At 39.1% G+C, this 22,739-nt stretch overlaps 1 protein-coding gene across 5 annotated transcripts; it reads right to left on the reverse strand.

The window, feature by feature from the left end:
* Window positions 1–1,345: 1,345 nt before the first annotated feature.
* On the reverse strand, window positions 1,346–22,739 carry MIER3 (MIER family member 3). 5 transcript variants are annotated; one of them, XM_072031703.1, is made up of 14 exons: window positions 22,192–22,234; window positions 21,683–21,707; window positions 19,272–19,417; window positions 18,104–18,239; window positions 17,246–17,380; window positions 15,443–15,563; window positions 13,300–13,385; window positions 13,006–13,078; window positions 9,217–9,368; window positions 8,591–8,672; window positions 6,912–7,006; window positions 5,664–5,791; window positions 5,338–5,483; window positions 1,346–5,252 (listed from the first exon to the last, which is right to left on the reverse strand). In XM_072031703.1, the coding sequence occupies exons 5-14, from the start codon at window positions 17,369–17,371 to the stop codon at window positions 4,795–4,797; spliced, it is 1,467 nt and encodes a 488-aa protein (XP_071887804.1). In that variant the 5' UTR covers window positions 17,372–17,380; window positions 18,104–18,239; window positions 19,272–19,417; window positions 21,683–21,707; window positions 22,192–22,234; the 3' UTR covers window positions 1,346–4,794. The 5 variants fall into 5 exon arrangements, with proteins under 5 accessions (XP_071887804.1, XP_071887805.1, XP_038025984.1 ...); XM_072031704.1 differs by having other exon boundaries at window positions 6,912–7,003; window positions 22,192–22,213; XM_038170056.2 differs by lacking the exons at window positions 18,104–18,239; window positions 22,192–22,234 and adding an exon at window positions 22,515–22,739.

Genomic DNA, 22,739 nt, shown 5'->3' on the forward strand with positions numbered 1-22,739 from the left:
AAGCACACATTGCCAGCTCATGTTGAGCTTCTCATCAACCAACACCCCTAGGTCCTTCTCCTCAGGGCTGCTCTCCTCCATTCTCCTCCCAGCCTGTGTTGGTGCTTGGGATTGCCCTGGCCCAGCTGCAGGACCTTGCACTTGGCCTTGCTGAACCCCATGAGGTTCGCACACGCCCTCCTCTCTGGATGGTCCCTCTGGATGGCATCCCTGCCCTCCAGTGTCAGCTGCACCACACAGTTTGGTGTCATGGGCAAACTTGCTGAGGGTGCACTCGATCCCACTGTCTGTGTCACCAACAAAGATGTTAAACAGCTCCAGTCCCAGAACTGACCCCTGAGGAACACCGCTTGCTACTGATCTCCACCTGAACATTGAGCTGTTGACTGCAACTCTTTGAGTGCTCCTATCCAGCCAATTCCTTACCCACCCAGGAATGGTCCATCCATCAAATTCACATCTCTCCACTCTAGAGACAAGGATGTGAAAGCGGGCAGCGTCAAATGCTTTGCACAAGTCCAGGTAGATGGTGTCCATTGCTCTTCCCCTATCGACTACAGTACTGTAAGATGTATTTTTATATCTCTTCATCTTAGCTTCTTGAGAAAGGGAAGGTAAGTTCATTAAATTACTTGGCAAATTACTTTTTGCTGGTTAGATTTATATCAGTGTGTGCTCCTAGCTGATTTAATCATCATCATCTTTTCTTTACCTGAACCTTTACGGTGTCAGTCATTTCAGAAACAAGCACCCTGGACCTAGGAAACCACAGCACAAATTCTGGTCTCTGATGGAATTGGTATGTGAGGTCTCAGAAGCAATGCAGTGCTTTTCAGGGTTCAAGATCAGTAATCATTTTCGTGAGGGAAAAGGAAAATTGTAAAAAAAAATCTTAAATAGTACAATTTAAGTACTAAGACTAAACAGAGTAGAGATTTTTTCCTGTCCACATCCGTGACTGAGCCTCATGTGTGGATTTATGCTGTGGCTTTATGGATTTGGGCAAGTTTTCTTTTAGAAATGAACAGAGACATACCCCCCCTCCCAGCTTACTATGTAGTTTGAACACTGAGTTATGCTGCTGTGCTGTTACTAGGAAGCCATGTTAAAGCCCTCTCCAAGATTTTGCTATACTTAAGCCACAATTTTTGAGGGAAACCACTGCTTATTATTTACATGTATATCTGTGTGTTACATTTGTCATGTTTCACATTACATGAGGTAGAGGGGTAGTGTGTACTTCAGTGTTACCCAGGATGTTAAAACCTGGCCAATTAGTGCTAAATAATTCTGAAAATGAAGTAACAAACACGGTGCAGATGCATGAAGAGCTTTACAAGTAAAGAAGGGTTTCCAGACATTTATTTCTGGAACTGTACACCAGATATTAAAATACAACAAATACAAAATAATGCTCAAAAAAATCAGTGTTTATGTACAAATATTAAAACCAATGCAATAGCGACTTCCTCTTGAACATCTGATACTAAAACATGTTCCGATTGTCACTAAATTTATTGTTATGCACAGGGTACTTTGAACTGAGAATAACTGGAATCTCTGTTTTATTAAGACGACTATAACCATATGTACTTATTTTACAGTTGATAGTATTTTCCTTTTTTTTTTTTTCAATTAAAAATAGGAATAAAAGAAAAAATAGTAACCTGGTCATTATTTTATAAATTACTGTATTTAGTTTTCCTATCTGTAGACAATGTGCTTGTAATGCTGGGCAAATAATGTCCCTGTTGGTCAGTCCATCCATTAGTTTACATTCAAAGTTAAAATATTCACTAGAGACTTTGGTTAAGTTATGTAATATCACTATGTTCTACTGGATCTGATTTTTTCATTCATTTTTGACCCTCAGATTTAAAAATTAAAAACAGGAAACAATTGTACAATTCATTGACCTAATTGTACACAATTTAGTATTCTTCAAACAGTATTGTACATCCTTCAAGTAAATTCAGCAGTTTGACCATGACAAGAGGAAAACTAAACATTTAAAAATCTAGCATGAGAAGATGATGTATGACTAACAAAAGTAAAAGTATTGCTATAATCACAGCACCAGTTACACTTCTAAATGAATCAGCTATCCTCTTCAGATTCCCTGTACATAAAAAGGATACATTTACCAACACTGCAATTGCCCATTATGGATTTTTGGTTTGTTTGTATGAAGAAAAAGTGTGGCAAAGAATAAAGAATTCATCACAGTTTGTTATAAGAATTGTGCTTCACCATCTAAGAACCAAGGCAAGGTAATTTCTTCATATGCTTGCAATTCAGTTATCTTCATGCTGACTTTCAAAACGCAATTCTTTTAATAAACAGTAACAAGTTCTCCATTTAAATGTTTAAACTGAGAGAAAAATAAGTAAGTCCAGCTTTTAAAAGAAGAATTCAATAAATAGCTATTTTACATGGATAAAGTCATAGTGGTACAAATTTATGAATGTCACATCAAGCATGCACAAAAATGTTCCTATACACAGAAGTAGTCAGAAAATATTGAAATAGATATCTAAAAAGATATGAAGAATTTACATATTTACAAAATCTTGCAAATTATTGCCTCATTTTAACAAGGAATTAAAAGTAAACGATACCAGCTAGCTAGCCAACAGGCTAAATAAGATCAGCATTTAAAAATCTACTAGACTAGCCGGAATTCATTTTTCTCTCATATCATTTTCTGAATTTTGGTCAAAAGTCTTTATTAAATAACTAAAGTGTCCATTCAACTTGCTGACAACCCAAACCTTAGACAAGTCTCTGTCTACATTAAGATCTCAGCAATGCATAGATAAACTGAATATATTACTGCATCAGCTAATGAGAATGGGCATGTTCATTTAAGTGCAACTGGTATAAGCATTCAGTCATCTTTGTATAATGATTTTTATACACACCAGCCACTCACTGTAAACCCATAGATAAAATTGAATGTATAACAATGAAGGAATATGGCCAGTATTTTACAAAATTACATAAAATGTGTTGATTCATAAACAAAAGAAACAAGATACAAAGTTCAGCACAAAACACAGCAACAAGAAGCTGACAACTTGGCTAAAAAATGTCAGAGTACAACACAGGGCCAAGGCTACCCGTTAATTACTGTGTACTTACCAAAATTACACGTTCCGGATGTATAAATTAAGAACTGATTACAAATTATCTCTGCTTTTGTCCACTGTGCTAAACTGATCTGCATTTAATGTGGTAAGTGTGCTATTGTGTAAACAATTCAAAGCAATCTTCATTACAATGCCATAAACTCCATACTCTGCATCCAAAAGTCAGGATGACAATGCAGTTCACAGTATGCATAATAAATACCCTCTTCCCTTTCAAATATTAGTCATTACTTTCTAATTATTCAGAATGACCTTGAAGCAACTATTACATATATCAACAATGCAAAACTAATCGCTTGAATAATGAAAACAAGTTAGTGGCAATTAAGTTTAAAATATGAACAGTGCAAAGAAAAGTACGGAGGGAAAGCAGTAATCTTACTGAAATATGGTTTGGATTCCTATTAAAAAACCTGCAAGTTGTATGCTACAACATGTTACACACCAGTACTATGTTTGTTTTGACTCTCCCACAAGAATTAGAACAAGCGTTTGCAAGACAAATGTTCTGGATAGCTGAACTGGACCCAATGTTCAGAATAAAAATTCACTGAAGTAAAATAGTTACTTTTGTGGGAAATGTTTTTACTTGTCCTTTCCTATTTGACCAAGCTAGCAAAATGCCATTTTTCAGCCAATGACTTTGACAAAACAAATAAATGCAATCCACACTAAAGAAAAGCTTTTAAATACATACTTCAAGGTTCTACTACTTCTGTATAAACTAGACAGTCCCTCAAAACTGTAACACTTTGAACTGCAGTACTCCAAACAATTTAAGATGTCTTCCAAAACATAGACTGTTTAGTGGTAAATCCTAAACTGTGCAGACTGTAGGTTTATGCAACAACAGCTGCCTTAGGAAAGTTAAGTTACACAATTACGTTACTCTTCAAGTTGTGGACAAACCTCATCAGAATACAACAGCCAAAAATGCATCTGTTTAAGCCAGTCAGTTTAAAGCACACAGACACCTCTGGCAGTATAATTACTTCTTGTAAGGTAGCCATGGCCTATAATTTTGCAACAGCATCCAAGTGTAGGTCTTCATACTTTACTCGTGTTAAGTCCCTTGTGCTAGCTTCCACCAAGATGAACTTGCTGTTTTGTAAACTGAAGTGCTCTAGTTTAGTATCACATGAGAGAAGGTTCCATTTAAAAAACATCCTTGTATGTTTGTGCAGTTTAAATTAAAGAAGCCCATCCCTGCCTTTATAAGAAAGAAAATGCTACATTGCGCAGGGATCAGGATCGGTACCTGTAAACATTGTTATTCCACTGCATTTGTGACAGCAAAAGTAACTTAGACTAAAAAGCCACTCCAATCAGTTCAGAACTTCTGTGCTGGTTTTGAAATGGTGGCCTCTGTCTACAGGCTTTTAAAAAAAAAATATTGAAGCAGAGCTTAAAGCTGCACCACAGAGTTCTCTTAGTCCCAAACTCTGCCAGACATCCTATGACATTTCCACATTTATGGACTGAAAAAAGAAATTACTCTTGATAAATCAAGATAATAGTTCTATACAAAGACATCACTGATGTCATAATGTTCAAACTTCCAGTGAAAGACTAAGCAAACCTGATAGCTCCCATCAAGTTTACTACTACTGCATAAAGTACCCACTGTTTGTTTCGTTTTCCACAGTCATTCTGAGTGAAGAGCAGTATGTTGGTGAAGAGTGTGGGCGTTGATAAAACCGTTTGTCTCATTTGGAGATAGACTACTGAAGTCAGCCACTGAAACAGCCATTTTGGCACTGGTAATATGGTGTGTATGGTTCTCAAAGTCCACACCAAGGTTATTTACAGAGACATCATTCATGAAGGATTCTGGGACAGCAATTCCCATTTTCAATCTCTTTGCGGGTCTTTCTGTATCCTCACTGCACATGTTCATTGGGTTTAGCTCTGAATGATAAAAGCCAGTCTCAAATAAATTAAAACAATCACTTTCACCATTGCTTGGCAAGTTAAGCAACTCTTCTGTTCCAACAGGCACATGATTAACTGGTGCTCGGGGTAAGCTGTCCATAGGAGGAAAGGCATCGTCCAGGCAGTTCACATCTGGAGCATGGCAGACTGTAGCTACGCTATTTGTCAATGCTGGAAAAACAGATGAACACAAATGTAAATGAAATAGTAGTTTATGTAGTCACAACAGTTAAGAGTTTTGTTTTTCTTGATTTACCTGTCAACTCATTGGCAGTGATGGAGTTCAGAATGCTTAGCTGTTGATCAGGAATGGTTTCTGCTCGATTATTAGATGTTAAGGCTGGAGCGTGCACTGCTCCACCAAGGGCTTCTGCTTCATCTACCAAACGATCCATGTAGTCCCTAAAAGAATATTACAACCACAATGGGTTATTTAACATGAAATCAAAGCCTAGAATTATGACAAAATTTAATTTTAGTTGCCATAGGCACAGCAGCATTACACTGCAAGGATGGGAGAAAAAAAAAAATCTTCTACATTTAGGATTTGCAACAGAATACATATTCCAGCATTATACTTACGTAACTCCTGGATGATGGTTATATCTCTTCTTTCCAAATCTTGTTTGCTGAGCAAAATAATCGTAACGTTCTGACTTCTTCCACATGTAATAGAAAGCCACACACTCAGCAACTGTTCTGGTTCTCACCTAAAAAAAGGCAAGAAGGACTGACAAGATTAATGCACAGACATTTTGTCATCTCTGCAGTTCCCATACCTCTGCAATATTGTTAGATTTATTACCCCAGTATCTGGAATAAACAAATTCAGTTACAGATTCTAAAGAGATTCAAAGTTTCATGTAACTGTTATGTCAGGTTCTACTGTATTACATTGTTGTATGTTCTTTTTCACAGATTGAAACTGTATCTATATCTAAAACATTTCAGTTCATAAACCATGTAACAATTTTTAAATTGTTACTTGTTACATGTTACATGTGAGACAGGCTCTTGGAAAGAAAAAACTCATCAGATCATGACCTAGGAGTAGTGAGCCGGAAAAGACAATGGGTACTGATTTCTTTTGGGAAAATCAGGAACTGTTGAGGTTTGAAAACACATATGCACAACAGTACGTTTAAACAAAACAAAGTTTTTGTCTTGTTGAGAAGGCATTAAGGACTCCAAAGACTCATTTTGATGCATATTAACCTGAAATCTGACAAACACATCAGTCTCATAAAGAAAAAAAAAACCTCAAGATGGTATCAAAACATAAAGGAAGTACACAGAAAGTTTGGAAGTGTCCATATTGATATATATTTTTGATCAAAAAATATCCAATCCTTATTCTTCAAGCACAAAGGAGTTAATCAGAAGCAATCCAGATCAAGATTATAATTCCTTCAGTTAGCCAGAAAACACAAACCTGATAGATGAGTATAGTACCTTCTGAAAACAAAAAAAGCTAAGCCTGCATTTGTACAATTACACCTTTCTTGTGATAAAAAGAAAGTTAAGATGTGTTTTCCCTTCCCACAGTCACAGTATGCAGGTTTTACACTTTAGGAGAGACCAGCATTTTAACTAAAACATAATATAAATGCATAAATAGAAGCGATGTCAGTGCAAGTCAATTTCAGAGACAGTACATCAACTCATTGAGCTTTTTCAATGATGTCTGAGGTAAACTTAGCACAAAAATGCCCAACTGGTTGCGGTACGTTGGTTCTTATTTCACATTTCTGCATGACTTTGGACAAATGTATTGCTCTTAGAAATTTCCAGCATCATACCAGTTCTTCCATTTAATTGTAAAATACTAACCTTGTTTTTCTGTATGAGATGGAAGTCTTTTCCATAAATCAGAAGTGCGTGTTCAAAGCTTCTGCATTCTTCTTCTGTCCATGCTGTCATCTCTTCTAGCCAGTAACAAAAACAGCATATTATTTGTGCTCAAGAAACTTTTACAGACAATAAAATAATTGTGTTGCTAATGCATGAATATCCAAACACACTGTTAAAAACAATAGGTTATTTAGACCCAGTTCTTTACTGTACAAATATCCTACCCCAAATCTGACACTCCTATTTATAAAGACTCATAGAAGAGTTTGATTTCTAAAATCTTTTATCCTTGAGGGCAAAGGATATTCAAAAACTGATTATTTCATACGAAATTTGTCATAAAAAAGACTTAAAACATCATGAAGGTATTCAATTAATTTTCTGACACACTTCTTGCATAGGTCACTGATCAATATCAACTGAATATCAAGTTACATACAGTATGTATGTTAAGACCCCAGAACTGTTTTTACTAAATCACAGAAAGGTTTGGATTGGAATGGGCCTTAAAGACCACCCCGTTCCACCCCCCTACCCCCGTCCAGCCTGGCCTTGAGCACTTGCAGGGACGGGGCAGCCACAGCTTCTCTGGACAACCTGTGCCAGGGCCTCACCACGCTCACAGTAATTTTTTTTTTTTCCTTTTATCTCACCCAAACCTACCCTCTTTTAGTTTAAAGCCATTACTTCTTGTCCTATCACTCCACTCCCTGACAAAGAGTCCCTCCCCAGCTTTCCTGAAAGCCCCCTTTAGGTACTGGAAGGCTAATATGATGTCTCCCCAGAGCCTTCTCTTCTCCAGGCTGAACATCCCCAGCTCTCTCAGCCTGTCTTCATAGAAGTGCTCCAGCTCTCTGGTCACCTTTGTGGCCCTCCTCTGGACTCTCTCTAATACATCCATGCCCTTCTTGTGCTGTGGAACCCAGAGCTGAACAGGACTGCAAGAATACATTGCCGGCTCACAATAAAATCTGATTTTCATGTAAGGGAGTAATAAAACTAGGGGCAAGCAAGGCAGAAGTCCATTTTCCACTTAACTCAATGTTTTCCAAATTCTACCAAAGGCCTGCAGAACAATATGGTGGATTCAGATTAGGGTTGACATAACACAACGCTGATGCAGTGAAGAAAAGAGTAGGGCTCATTTACATAGCCAGCTATGTTCTCCTCATTCTGGTATAAATGCCATCAAATTATTGCTGTGTGTGCCCCGTTGCTGGAGGTGTCAGGACCAGGTTGGACAACCTGGGCAACCTGGTGGCATTCCTGGCAGGGGGGATGGAACTGGGCGATCTTTAAGGTCCCATTCCACCCAAGACGTTCTATGATTGTTGACCATGAACTCAAACTGTAACAAGGGTGAGAACTGCCTTACAGGAGCAAAATCACAGCTTCTTTCCCATCCCTCAGTCTGTGCCATTCTTACAGCTGCAGTGGAGGAAAGAAGGGAAGAAAAGGTGTAAGAGCTGATCCTGTAAACTTGCATAAATTTGCAAACTTCTCTAGCAGAAATTTCCAACAGATTATACTTAATCCGTGCTAAAGACATGATGGATAGGGAAATGTCTAGAAAAACCTTGAGTAAGAATCAGATTGACAGGCAACTTTAAGATTTTTTTTCCCAATGCATTTCTGAAAAATCATATACTATTTCTTACCCTGAGACGCCTTTCCATTTGAACAGTATCTCTCAATTGCTTCTTTAATGTTATGGCTACTCTTGAGAAGTTCATACAGAGCCTACAAAATAAAAGAAGATTTAGATCGTATATTTGCAAATGTATGCAAAGATTGTATATTTGCAAACTTTATAACGAAGAACCTTCTTCTTTATAAAAGGAGTTAAAGTTTGTAAATATACAATCTAAATTTATGAAAGTTGCCTTTCAGTGAGCATGCCTCATATCCAAAAAAGAATTTGTCTTTATTCATGATAAAAATATTAAAAAAAATCAGTCAAAACCGAAACTTTCAAAAAGTTGAGGCAAGGTTTAAACAAGCAAATGTAAAATATGCAGTTATTTAAAAAACACCTGGATTTTTCAAGAGTGTGACAATTAGAAGATCAAAATACTGCCAACATTCAAGTACATGTAATTTTCCTAAATAACCACATGCTTAAGATTACAAATAAGATCCTGATCCTAATAATATTCTAAACTTAAAAAAAAAAAAAAAAGAAACAATTAAATTGAGTATTGCTGTCTTTATAATACAAGCAAAGAAAGAGAACACTGTAATTACAAAGCAATGTGTCACAAATGGAACAGGATATAAAACATACTTGTTCATTGTCCCGTGTATGTAGTCCTTCAGGAATTCTGCCAATCATTTTTTCATTTCCTGTTCTTAAGGAGGTTTCAAAAAGGTATTCTTTAACTTTATTTTCTGAGATCACATCAGGCTTCCAAAGTAAATGGTCTTCGTTTTCATAGGCTGTTAAAACAGAAATCCATTAACACCAGGTGTGACATTTTAAGGACTATAACATAAAAGCTATTTTACAAAGACAGAGAACAGGAACACAAAAGAAATCAAATCAAATACCATCATGCCACTTATATATTGCAGCTCACTTTTTGCACAAATGCCTCAGTTAAAAGACAAACTACTGTATGGTGTGGTGAAGAGATCCAGGTTCCATGAGGGTGAGATAAGGGACTGAACTCTTCAGAGTCTTTTCATAGGAATGGTTTGTAGACTGCTAGATGATTCAATCAAATTATGCACGTATACACATCATCTTCATACAAACAAACTAGCAAACCACTCTGTTTTATTCCAAAGTGTATCAGGTTTACATGGCAAAGATTTGGTAGTAGGGGGCTGCAGGGGTGGCCTCTGTGAGCAGAGCCCAGCAGCTGCCCCATGTCAGATCAGGGCCAGCTCCAGCCAGATGCAAAAGGGACCCACTGATGGCCAGAGACCAGCCAGGGAGCAGCATTAGTTGGGCCTCTGGGAGGGAAGATTGAAGAAAGGGGGGAAAAAAAAACAACTGCTGCACAACAGCAGCTGGGAGAGAAGAGTGATAACCAGCCCTGCAGAGACCAAGATCGGTGCAGCAGGAGGGCAGGAGGTGCTGCAGGCAGGCAGCAGCAGTTCTCCTGCGGGCTGTGCAGGGAGAGGCCTCTGGTGGAGCAGGCTGTCCCCCTGCAGCCCATGGGTCCCACATGGAGCAGATCTCCACGCTGCAGCCCCCCCATGGCTGGAGGAGCCCCCGGTGGAGCAGGTGGATGTGGCCTGGAGGAGGCTGCGGCCCATGGAGAGCCCCCGCAGGAGCAGGCCCCGGGCCGGAGCTGCAGCCCGTGGAGAGGAGCCCACGCAGGAGCAGGGGGGCTGGGGGGAGCTGCCGCCCACCCGTGGGGGACCCGTGCTGGAGCAGTTTGCTCCTGGGGGATGGATGGACCCCGTAGGACGGAGCCGTGTGGGCGCAGTGCTTGAAGAGCTGCTGCCTGTGGGCAGCCCTCGCAGGCTCAGTTGGGGAAGGACGGCATCCATGGGAGGGACCCCATGGGGAACTGACCACAGTCCCCACTCCCCATTCCCCTGCATTGCTCGAGGGGAGGGTAGGAGAGGGTGAATGGGGGGAAGGTGTTTTTGGTTTGCCTTTAGTTTCTCACTGTTTTAAGTCTGCTAGTGATAGGCAACAAATTACATCAATCTCCTTCTACTGAGGCTGTTTTGCCCATGATGATAACTGCTTAGTGATTTCCCTGTCTTTACCTCAACCCTTGAGCCATTTCCATGCTATTTTCTCCCCCTTATCCTTTGACGAGGGGGAGTGAGAAAGCAGTGTTATGGAATTTAGCTAGCCATCTGTGCCAAACCACTGCAAACCGTTTTCAGCAAATAACTTACAGTTTACAGTAACATTGTAGAAAATTACTTTAATATTTTAAATATTATACATCTGGGAAGAGAAAAAAATAGAAGAGGAGTTGGCTAACTGATCACTTTCAACAAGAACTTGCCAAAACTTACTAATCTGAATCGAATTTAGGTCTTCATGTTGTTATTTCTTTTTGTGTTCATTAACAACCAAGTTTTGTAATCTTGTACATTGCATGTTTTACAAACAATAAAGGGTGGATAGTCCTTCATAGTACACTGAAATCACGTATGTACTCTCTTAAGTAGCTTGACAGACAACATATCAGTCCTAAAGAAGATTTGGCTTGAACCTTTGCCAGTCTGTGCACACACTGTAAGATCTATAGTTTAATCTAGAATTTAACTCTAACCAACAGATGTGATTAACATTGCATATAATGTTTCATGTAATCTCTTTGTAATGCAAAATTCAGCATTTTTCACACACAAACATAATGGATGTTACAGTAGGGAGGCAAAGAATCTTCTCTAACCTCTCATAAAACTGCAGGAAACAGTACTAAGTAAAGGTGAGAAATAAAGTTCCATCTTCTCAGAAAGTGCTTTATGGCATGATATAGAAAGATTTCAAATGGATATGTGATAAGCATAAGGTTTATAGAAAAAATGAGCTGCCATCTATGACAGGTCCAGCTGCTGGGACTACATGGCAGAAATATAAGCCTGTCTGCCATCACCACCTCTTCAGCTAGTACAGAAGAGGCTATCACAGGATCACCTTTATGTAGAGGGGAACGATTCCGGAATTGCTGCAGTGTAATGCCAGAACTCTGAAGCCTGTTTATTCCAGTACGTGCAGTGTTTCAGAGTACCTCCACCTTACACCTCTGAGTGCTACTGACCCTCAGGTCCTACCTCCTTTATTTTTTTCCCCTTTCATTAATCAAGACAATCCAGCATTTCTTGCTGAAGTCCATGCCTGACATTCTCAAGAGGAGCTCCATGGGCTCTCCAATCCTGAGAGCTACCACACTGCTGGCCAGGCCAGCAGACATGACTCTCACCAGCTCTCTAGCATCAGCTCATTCCACTGAAAGTTGTTAGGTTAACTCCCTCATGGTCATCCTCTGGTTATTCTCTAATTCTTGGCTGATAAAAAGTCAAGTATAAATAGTAAAAGGGCTATCCAGATAAATCTTGGTTTTATTCCTCCATTTCTTGCAACTGGTAAGCATCATGCTTGAATCTTCAAAAACAGGAAGCTGCCCTAGGTTTCTTACAGCACAAGAGATGTTCACTCACTAATGCTTCCAACTTTGTAGTTAACAGCCTTCTTCTCTATTACAAAATATCATTGGCAATGGTGAAACGACTTCATATGCTTCATTAGAATAATATTCCCACAAAATGTGTTGTTTTGAAAGAAAGTACCTGACAGAATTTTGAAAACTTATAGGAAAAAAAAAACAAAAAAAAAAACACAACACAGAATGCCTTTCATTTATTAAGGTATCTCCCAAACTGCTCCTTAATTTCACAGCTGTTCTATCCATGAGAAAATTTCTCTTTTTTTTTATTCCACTGCTATCTGTGTTGCACTTTTCTCATAGCGAAAACCTTTAAAGATACTAAATAAAACTCTTAGATTATTTTTTATATTCAAGCACAACTGCAGTTTTTAATCCAAATTTACAATGGAATAATATCAGACTTAGAATGTGTTTTGTAAAAGACAAAATGTATCAGGACCTGTATCTCCTTCTCATGCCATGGAAATTGAAAACAGTTTATTATGCTTTCTATATCCATTTCACAGCCCACACAGTTTTGCTTGCCAAACAACAACAACAACAAAAAAATAAAAAAGCAACTAAAGAAAAATACTGTTTTGAAGATCTTCATTGTAAACTAGGTTACAAACTCATGGGCCAGTTATGATTCTCTGAGGAAAGTATTTCCTTCTTGACCCAGTGTTTGCTTCCTCCTAAAATCACTAACTACTTCTGAATTAACGTTGTAATCCACACTCCTATGTCTTCTTGACAATGTCTTCTTGAAGTCGTAGAATCACATTTCTGAGCAATAATTATATGGTTGCATCACTTCACATTTTTAGTATTTTTAAAGTCTCTGAGCTTTTAACTATGTCATTGACTTTACAATAAAAAAATTAACTAACATTTTTCCATCAACTGCTACACAAAAGCATAAGATAAAAAGTAAAATAGGCAGAAGAACTTACCCTTTTCTTCATCACTGTACCTGCCAAGGTAAGGTGGAATTTCAGCCTGATACTGTGAACCAACCATTATTTCCTGAAGATTTAAAAAAAATAAAAATAAATAAAAAAAGGAGAAAAATATGATCAATATTTTTCACATGGAAGCATTAAAACATGCCATTTACTTGGCATTCAGCACAGGGAATTTCAGAACTAAGGTATTATTTTAAATATGTACTCAAAATCATAACATAGAAACTGTACTATTAAAAATTGTTAACTTTCTGTTTGATTGTCTTAAGAAACAGTAATTACCTTTCTCAAATCTTCAGATGAATTACCGTTGTCTGCCTCTACATCTTCACCATCTGATTCTTTATCTCCATCACACGTAGTGTTTGCTTCAGACACAAAAAAGTTTTGTTTTAGCTAGGAAGCATTTTCAGTTTAAACATAACTACAAGACATTCGTTATCTTTTGCTTTTGAGAGGAACACCTGCTTTTATTCAGGAAGATACTGATCATGATTCTGTTGATCTACCCTTCTGACAAAGGGTCAAACTATAGCATTAAGTCATAAAGCACTGGCAATTGTATGCTACAGAACTGAAACATTCATCCTCACTGCAACCAATTTACTAACAGATAAAGGAAATGCAATCATTTTTCTTCGTTATTTTTTTCAATGAAAGCTTGTAACTTACTGAAAAGGTATGAGAAAATAATAATAATAAAAATAAAAATCTAGGGCTAAAACTTAGCCCCAGTTAATAATAAAAAAAAAAGTAATGTAGAAGGCAAGTCTTTTTTACCTAGCAAAGACTTTAATCAGAAGTTTTAATGGGTATTCAAGACATTATTTTAAACAAGGCTGCTTCTAGATGAAGCGAAGATACAGCAGCAATATGCAAAACAGAATAAGCAAAAGACAGCTCATTCATTACTCTTTTTTACTCTTTTTTTTTCTTTCTCTCCTTGGGAAGGCAGACAGCAGAGCGCTCTACGTAATTCAAATACAGTACTTCACAGAATAACACATATTTTAGAATCTGGAACAGTCTGCTACTGTATTCTGAAGTAATTCTATTTTTATAGATGTATAATCCCTGGTAGAACGGAATCTACCATTATAATAAGATTAAAGCTATTTTTTATTCTCAAACTACAGTATGCTCAAAAATGGGGTTGCATTTTTAACTTTGTCAAACCTAACTAGAACTTTCAACATCATAGACAAAATCCAAAAATGTATTGAGAGAGGCTCCTCTTCTGTCATTATTAGAATCACTAGTCTCTCTCTTTTTGCTGTTAGAAGAAGCAGACAAGAAGCTAACATGAATTTATGAAATAACGTTATGCCTGGATAATCACATGCAATTATTTATTTCCAATTAATCCAATGTTTAACTTAACTTTACCTTAGTATTAGAGAAATGAAAAGGGAACACAAAAAAAAGATAAGACTGCCAACAGGACAGACACAGTAAAATGGTGTCAATAATTAGTAAATGTTTGATTTAAAATGACCAACCAGAAGTTCCAATAGAGAAAGAGTAACATTCTAATAGAAAAACATGGTAGCTGAAACCAAAGATGACTGTTTCTTAATCCTAAGTAAGATGAGGGTTTTTCCATAAAGCTGCCTCATTTTCAGTGTCATATTTGTTACTAGTTCATGAGCAACGTTTAAGTGCCACCAAATTTGGTGTTTCCTTAATTTAAAAAGTGCACTTCAATTTTTAAGGTTTCAGAATAGGGTTTTAGGATATAAGAATATATAAGAATACGGTTTAAGGATATAAGGTTTAGAATATCTCTTTCAATACGAATTTAGTAGACTACATCTTAGCGACATGTGAAGAACAACTGCAGGTGACTGAGGCAGAACCTTTATCATCCTTCACCTCTAGAAGGCTGAACTCCTCCCAGAAATAGCTTAAGACACTTGCCAAACTGAAACCATGATAAAATCCTTTGGCTCACCCTATGAAGTCCCATAGAAAAGTGCTGTATGTATGAAAGAAAAAATCACAAAGAAATCACAGCCATGTTCATATCCTCAGGCTGAATGGAGGAGTCACTAGCTTAAAAATGGCAGCAAAGTTTTAGTAGAAAAACACTAACTTAAAAGAATATGCTACATATTCATGTCATTCACTAAAATGCTGAAAACCATAAGTGTTCCTTGACACCACACTAAATAGTGATTACAAAAAGTTACTGTATTTGTAGCAAAATTAATCAATTTTATTTTATTTCTTTGAGCATGGCACCAAGTATAGGTCTTCCAGGTAATTAGTAATAACGACCAAAGAACATTCATGTCCAACACCCCCCAAAGCATTATTTCTTATCTCCCAGTAAAGTTAGCAGTCTGCAAATGTGACAGTTTAAGCTAGGAAGCTGTATATAATGCCATGACTTTTTAGAATACTGTTACAAAATTAGTTTTCCTACATCTTAATGGCCGAGGAAAGAAGTCTGTAGCCTCATGTGAAGTAACCGATGGCGTCAAGTCATCAGCAGAGGACTGTGTTTCTTCATCATCACCCGACAAGAGGTCTTTAGCTATTTCCTCCTGTATCATTAAAATAATAACAAAATAATAATAAAAAACAGTAACAACAACTAAAAAAAAAACTCAAAATGCCTATTAAGTATAGACCAGTAAGGAATCAGATTTATCACATTTTGACAATTTAATTAAAATTAATTATTTTACCCTAAGTATCACAGAATCACAGGACAGCTGAGGCTGGAAGGGACCTCTGGGGATCATCTGGTCCAAGCCCCTGCTCAAGCAGGATCACCTAGCACACAACTGCACAGGATCACATCCAGGCAGGTTTTCCATATCTCCAGAGGGAACTCCACAGCCTCTCTGAGCAACCTGTTACAGTGCTCTGTCATCCTCACAGTAAAGAAATGTCCTCCCATATTCAGAAAGAAATCATTTTAGTAGATTGTACTCCATTCATTAAAAAGCTACTTTGCTCTTCCTAAATCCAAGAACAAATATAACTTTATTTCAGAGTTGACACAGGGGTTCATTTCTGTTTTGTCCTTTAATAAAGTAAAGGTACAAGAAAAAACTCTGCAACCATCAATCTCAGACATTTGTCTAACTGCTTCCAGTGAAAAACACTAAGGACAAAATTTTGAAGTTCTGAGGCAATTTCCATTCTTTACATCACAGACACATTGAAACTTTAAGAACCTGCTACCCTTTAAACTCTGGGAAAAAAAAAATTGCCAGGAACAACCTGGTATCTTCCCAAAATACACACAAAAAATGAATTTTTCATAGGTTAAACAAGAGAAAAGGAAGAAGATGGAAAGAAAGAAAAAAAGAAAGAAAAAGCTCACTTCCTCCACTAGCAGACATGTCTGAACCCCTCTGAATGGAGGTTAGGGAGGGAAAGAATGGTATTAGACAACAAGCTGACTACATATTTGTAGCCTCAACACAATCGTGAATCCTAATGAGAATCAGATGTGCAGAGCCATCATTATACTCTATTTTCTGTGGAGTTTACCATTACATCATACTTTCAGAAAGTATTTTAAAAAAGCATATACTTACTACCTATAGATTTTATAATCCAAATTACTGCCTGAATACTCCTTACAACCAAAAATGAGCTTAAAATCTCAGAATTCAACGTTAGCCTGCAAATCACATAAGCTCATGTTTTTTACATCAGTAATGCAACGCATATAGTCACTGTAGGTAAATACAGTCTCTCTCTCTCGCTCTCCCTGAAGTTGAGACCTTCCCAAATGATACATATCTGAAAGGAACATTCCAAACATCCAGGAGAGCATTTTCAAGTCGTCCACATAAATTTTGATACATAACACATACACTGGAATCCAGAATTATTATTTCCGGATGTTGCATACATTAAAATAAAACATAGAACTTTGGGGAAAAATCCCACTTCTCTTTAAAAACAAAGAAAATCCTACAGTTCTTTGGATGTGTTTTAGAATAATTGAACTTATTAATTTCTCATTTGTTGTTATAAATTGCCATTGAAGCTGCCATGCATTTGTAAGTGCAATAAGTGTAACTAGAACCAGATCTTCAATGTCCTTGAAAATTAATAAATTCAAAATAATACAGTAATTATCAATTGCATATTGAAATTGACAAAGATACACATTGTGTAACATCAAGAGGTAGTCAAACATAATTTGAGGTCATTTGGATTTCTGCTTTTAAATTGTAATACCGGTAAAGATGGCTCTCCAACTTACTTTATCTAGAGTCATATCTGGAAGTTCATCTGCAAGTTCACTTGGAGAGCTATCCGCACTGGAACCTGCTATAACTGGAATTGTGGGTTCATAGCCATAGAATGCCAGTAAGTCTTCCAATGGCATGTTTCCTTCCTAATACAAGAGGATTTACAAACACTTTAACATATTGCCAAATACTTGTGAACAGTTCAGGCCTAAAAGGATAGGACGTATTTTGAAAAACAAAAGTAAGAACAAACAAAGAAATACTTAATTGAAAGCAGAAAACTTGAATCAAGATTTTAAATATTTTCAGGCACAGGATTGAAATAATTCATCACCACCTCTATTGTCATATAGTGAAGTCCAATCATACTATTCAAGGAAAATCTTTACTAGATGAAACTAAACAGTAATTGACTGTTAAACATTGATCCTTATCTGATGATTTGCCTGTATTTCTTCAAGAGAAGATACACTAGGAATACAACCCCCCTAGAAGAGAGAACTGCAGAAAAACTTGATTTTAGTCCTACATAGTTACAGCTGCATGTGTAAATTCAAAACCCCACAAAAGTAAACCAAAATAGCAACTCTTTATTCCTCATATCCATTTTCCGCACAACATATTTGGTAGTGACTGCTGAGCAGCTGAGAAAGACAGCTAACGATTTAGAATGCAAAAAAATAATCGAGAGAAAGGTTGGATTTATAATTTTTTCCGACAGTTTTTGATCAAATCATTCTACTAAATACCGTATTTGCAACCTAAGACAATTAATAAAACAACAAACCATGGAGATTAATTTACCTGATTCAAGCCATCAAAGAATAAGAAATATTTTCCAATATTTATACCTTTAAAAGTTTTATTACCTTTAAAAATTTCTTGTTGAACTCATACACTGATTAAATTACTTGTTTTCTTTAGTCAGCTAAGGTGTTAGTCCTGCAAAGACTTTTCACAATGGGTAAACGTAAACACATGTCCAAGTCTTTCCAGGATCGGGACCTAAAGTAATAAAGTGTTTAAGATGAGTGGCTCTCAGTTCTATTTCCTTCTATTATAGAGGCAATAAGATCATTTTGTGGAGTAATAACTCCATTTTAACCACTAGACTTGGCAAGCTCCTTTGTTATTGTAACTACAAGTTCATAATCAGCAAAAATGTAATTGTACATGTAGAAGGACAAAAAATCAGGAGTTCATTGAATTCACTGTCAATTCAGTATTTAATTTTTTTATATGAGCTACACAGATACAGCTTCATATTTGATGCCAGAAACTACGCTTTCCTGAAACTCAACCAAAATCTGCAGTTATGTTGAGCAATGTAAGTGGGTCACTGAATGGTAATTCAAATAGCGTCAATTTGTGGGTGTTCAGCATTTGAAATGGGTGATGCACTGACATGGATGAACAAGAGGCGTAAACAGGAAAAGCATGTAATTAAACAGTGTAAAATACACAATACGAAAAGCCAAGGAGCACGCTGGTCATTCTGTACACCCACCAACTGCCAAACTGATAAAACTGAGACAGAAAACTACCATTTACACAGCAAATAAATGCGATCCATCACAACAAAAACATAAATGTTTGTTTCCAGATTGGAAAAGCAAGAAATGACCAACAGAATGAAATACAGCTAGTCGTCACTTCAAAGCACGCACAATGTATAATTTCTACCTATTTCCAACTTCTAAAACTGATCTGAGTAATAAGAAGTGACATTTGATAATAGGACTTTTAAAGTCAGCTTCAGTGGTTTCTCCTCCAAAGTGAAAGCACTCTTAAATGAAGAAGAGTCTGACTTTAACCTATCACTAATTCCTTTGAAAAGCCAAATTCAGCCTTTTTGCGAGAACGCAGTGCTGTCTCCTAACTAAACCTGATTTTCTTTTCCTCTTTTTAAACGAGCTGCAAAGGCATTTTTTAGGAAACTGCATTATACAATGCAAACTAAAGAACAGGTTGAGCGTTCTTTACAGTAAAAAGGGCACAACATATATGGACATTTAGAAGAGGGTTAGTCACTCTTACCTTTTCTAAATCTTCAATTTCAGAGCTGAAATTTTTGCTTTCTTCCATCATTTCCTCTTCTTCAAGAGTGCGTTCATCGTCATAATCATGTACCAGCATTTCAGCAGAAGGGTCAAAGTCATGATCCTCAGATGATAAAGAGCCAACTATCAAAAAAACCCTAATCTGAGTTATTTTTTCTACATCAACACATGAAGTCACACACACACACACAAAAAAAAAGTTACACGTATTCTTTCACATATAGGGTCAAAATGTTAAATGGAATAACAGGAACAAACACCTAGCTACCTGACAAATTCAGCTGTTTGTGCTGGCCTTCCCTTTTCATATAAAGTATGAAGGTATACTTTTCTTTCTTGCAGAACTTGGAAGAACTATCTGAACTACTGAAACAGTTTCAGAAAGTACAATCCCAAATGAGTATTCTGATGGATAAAAGACTATTCAAACCATCCTTGAAAACACCATTGAAGTATAAAGCATGTATATCACAAGAAATCAGGTGCTGCAGGCAAGCCAATTGTACCTTGCAAATCCAGAGGCTGTGATTTATAGTCTCTGATTCTATTTACAATGATTTATATGGTAACTAGTCTAGCTTTTCACTGGTAAATGGCTACCTTTATCTTAAGAACCAACTTTCTCCTAACAGCAAAATACACAGTGAGACTCACTTCAGCTTAGTTTAGCTGAGGTCTTAGCACTTGATCTAAAAAGAAAGAACAAAATCTGCAGAGTCTCAAGAAATAGAGGAAAATATATGGGAAATAACAAAATGCTTCTAATGGATAGCATTTAGTTACCCAGCCATTGTGACAGCTCTGTGGTAGTCCGACAGAGAGGTTTTCATTACTCGAGGAGGTAAGTCACCCAAAAGTACTGTTATTATTTTATGTGCATTTTGTCAACTCTAAGAAACCTTATCATTATATTTGACAAGTCTTACATATGTAAATAATTTTGCACTGCAAAGTCAAAGAAAACTACAGAAATACAGGGTTGTTTTATACTTTAATGTGGACTTGCTTATGGCTTTCAGATGGGAAAAGTAAGCAGATTGGGATATTTCTTTCACTTCTGATTTCCCCTTCTAGTTTTTACATACTAGCGCTATCTGCAATTCTTGGCTGATGAGAAGCAAAGAAAAGGTTTATTAGGAACTATATCCTCAGAAGAACTTCTTTTGAACGTCAAGAAAATATCTACAAATTTTCAATCCTCTTCTTCAAAAAAAAATAAAAAATAAAGCAGTATCCCTCACTGCACTGCTTCTAGCCTTCAAAGAGACACTTGTATATACTAACACTGCTGAGTCTTAGAGTATCCAATTAATTTTCAGCAATTACACTAAGTGTTTGTTCCTTACACGCAGGTAATTAAAGTAAACTTTGTCCATTTAGCATGCTTAAGACAATACTGTGCAAGTTCAAAATGCCATACCAGAAGGAAACATTCAAGCCAAAAATGCTTTTTATTCACATGCTGTTCATATTGTGGTCTCATGGATCTCCCAGCATAGCTGATACTACTACCCCAATTACGATAATTACATTATGTGTTGAATTTTTCCACTGTTAGCTATTACATCCTGATCCCATAGCTTTTCAAGAACTGAGAACCATCTTGATTTAGCATATATACATATGTCTACATATATACACAGGCATATATGCCCATATGCTCAAGACTGTTGTTTCAAATCACTGCTATAACTAATTTTATATTTGAATAACTGAATTGGAAGGTGTACACAACTCATATATTTTAGGCAAAAAAAAGCCCCCCTCGGCATCTCTGAACACTCAATATCCAACCCATACTCAAGTAACACAAGCTTGCTAAATTCACTAAGAGCAGTTAAAATGAAGAAAAGTAGCTAATGCAGAATAGAAGTAGGACAGAAGCAAAGGCACTCCCCAACATACTTATTCACGAGTAGCCCTGATGATGTTACATACGCTTGCTGGTGTAAAGGGAAGGTATTCCAAAGAACCTTTACAGTGGTTCAGGCCTTAATGACTGCATATAATTATGCTTCTCAGTGCTTTCTGGTAATATCAAGAAGTCAGAAATTCACACGGGCCTGTAGTTATCAGCAAGAAGAGGAACGGTCTCCCTCTCTCTACCCTGACTACATGGCTTTCCTGAGATGCTGACTTAAAAGCACTGTAAAACTTTGTGTTGGTCTGGGGCTCCCAGCAGCTGATCACTAACTGCGCAGGGAGCCAGGGGACGAGCCCTCAGCGCGCATCCCTTCCTCTGGAAATTCACGCAGGCGACTATTAGTTACGTGAAGGCGCTGCGCTAGGAAAGCTACGAGGCAAGAGAGGAGAGCCGCGGGGAGGACCCGGAGGGAGAGCACGGCGGGCAGGCAAGGTGCCGGGCAGCAGAAGCTGGCGAGGACGAACCTGGGCTCGAACTCCCAAACGATGCCTGTGGGGAGAGCAGACAGCGCGGTGAGCTCCCGCCGCAGGTGGCTCCCCCACCTCTCCTCCACCCACCACCCACCCACCCATCCATCCCACCCGCCCCGCCGCAGGCCCCGCACCGGGCCCGCCGCTCCCGCTCCCTCCCTCCCCCCCCCAGGCCTGTGCGGGCCGTGATAGGGGAGCCGGGACCCCCCGGGAGCCCCCCGGCACCGGCCGCCGCCTCCCTCCGCCCCCAGCCCTGCCGCGGGGCCGGGCCCCGTCCCGCGGGCTGCGCACCGGCCCCCGCCGCGCGGCCTACTCGCGCAGGCTCCCGCTGCCCCGGCGGCTCGCCCGGCCCCCCCGCCGCCCCTCCGGCCCCGCCGCCCCGCCGGGCCGCCCCGCAGCGCTCCTCACGGCGCCGGCCGGGCGGGCGCGGGGGGCGCGGAGGCGGCGGGGGGCAGGGGGGAGGCGGGCGGACCCCGGCGCCCCGGCCCGCTTTCCCCGCTCACCTCCGCCATATTGGGGACGATCGGGGCCGAGCGGCGGCGCTGCGCCGAGTGCCCGGATGGGGCCGCTGAGCCAATGGCAGCCGCCGAGCCCCAGCCGGAGCCGGCCGGGGAGGGCGCCGAGGGGACGGCGGCACCGGGATGGGGCGGAGGAGCCGGCAGCGGGACCCCGCCTCCGCCGCCTGCACACAGCCCGGGGGCAGCCCCTGGCCGCCGCCGAGCAGCTGGGGCTGAGGGAGGGGCGCTCCCCGCAGCCCCGTCCCCAAAAAAGTTGGAGCCCCCCCGTCCCCAGGGCAGCCCGCCGCGGAGCGGTGCTTGTCACTCACCTGCGCCCTAACCCCGGGTTTGGTCCCGGTGCTGTCGCCGGCAGCGCTTCTGCAGCTGCCCGCAGTCCCGGGGCAGGAAAGCTAACGCCAGGCGCCGTGCTGCTCCTGGCTGTGCGGCGTGGCTTGAGCAGAGAACGGGGGATTCGCTGCCCGGCGCGTTTGTGCTGCTTAAAAGCGGGTGCGGTGTATGCGCGAAGTAATTATCCCGTTTGGTGGGGGTTTCAC

The sequence above is a fragment of the Anas platyrhynchos genome, chromosome Z (assembly GCF_047663525.1).
Source record: "Anas platyrhynchos isolate ZD024472 breed Pekin duck chromosome Z, IASCAAS_PekinDuck_T2T, whole genome shotgun sequence".
Lineage (NCBI taxonomy): Eukaryota > Metazoa > Chordata > Aves > Anseriformes > Anatidae > Anas > Anas platyrhynchos.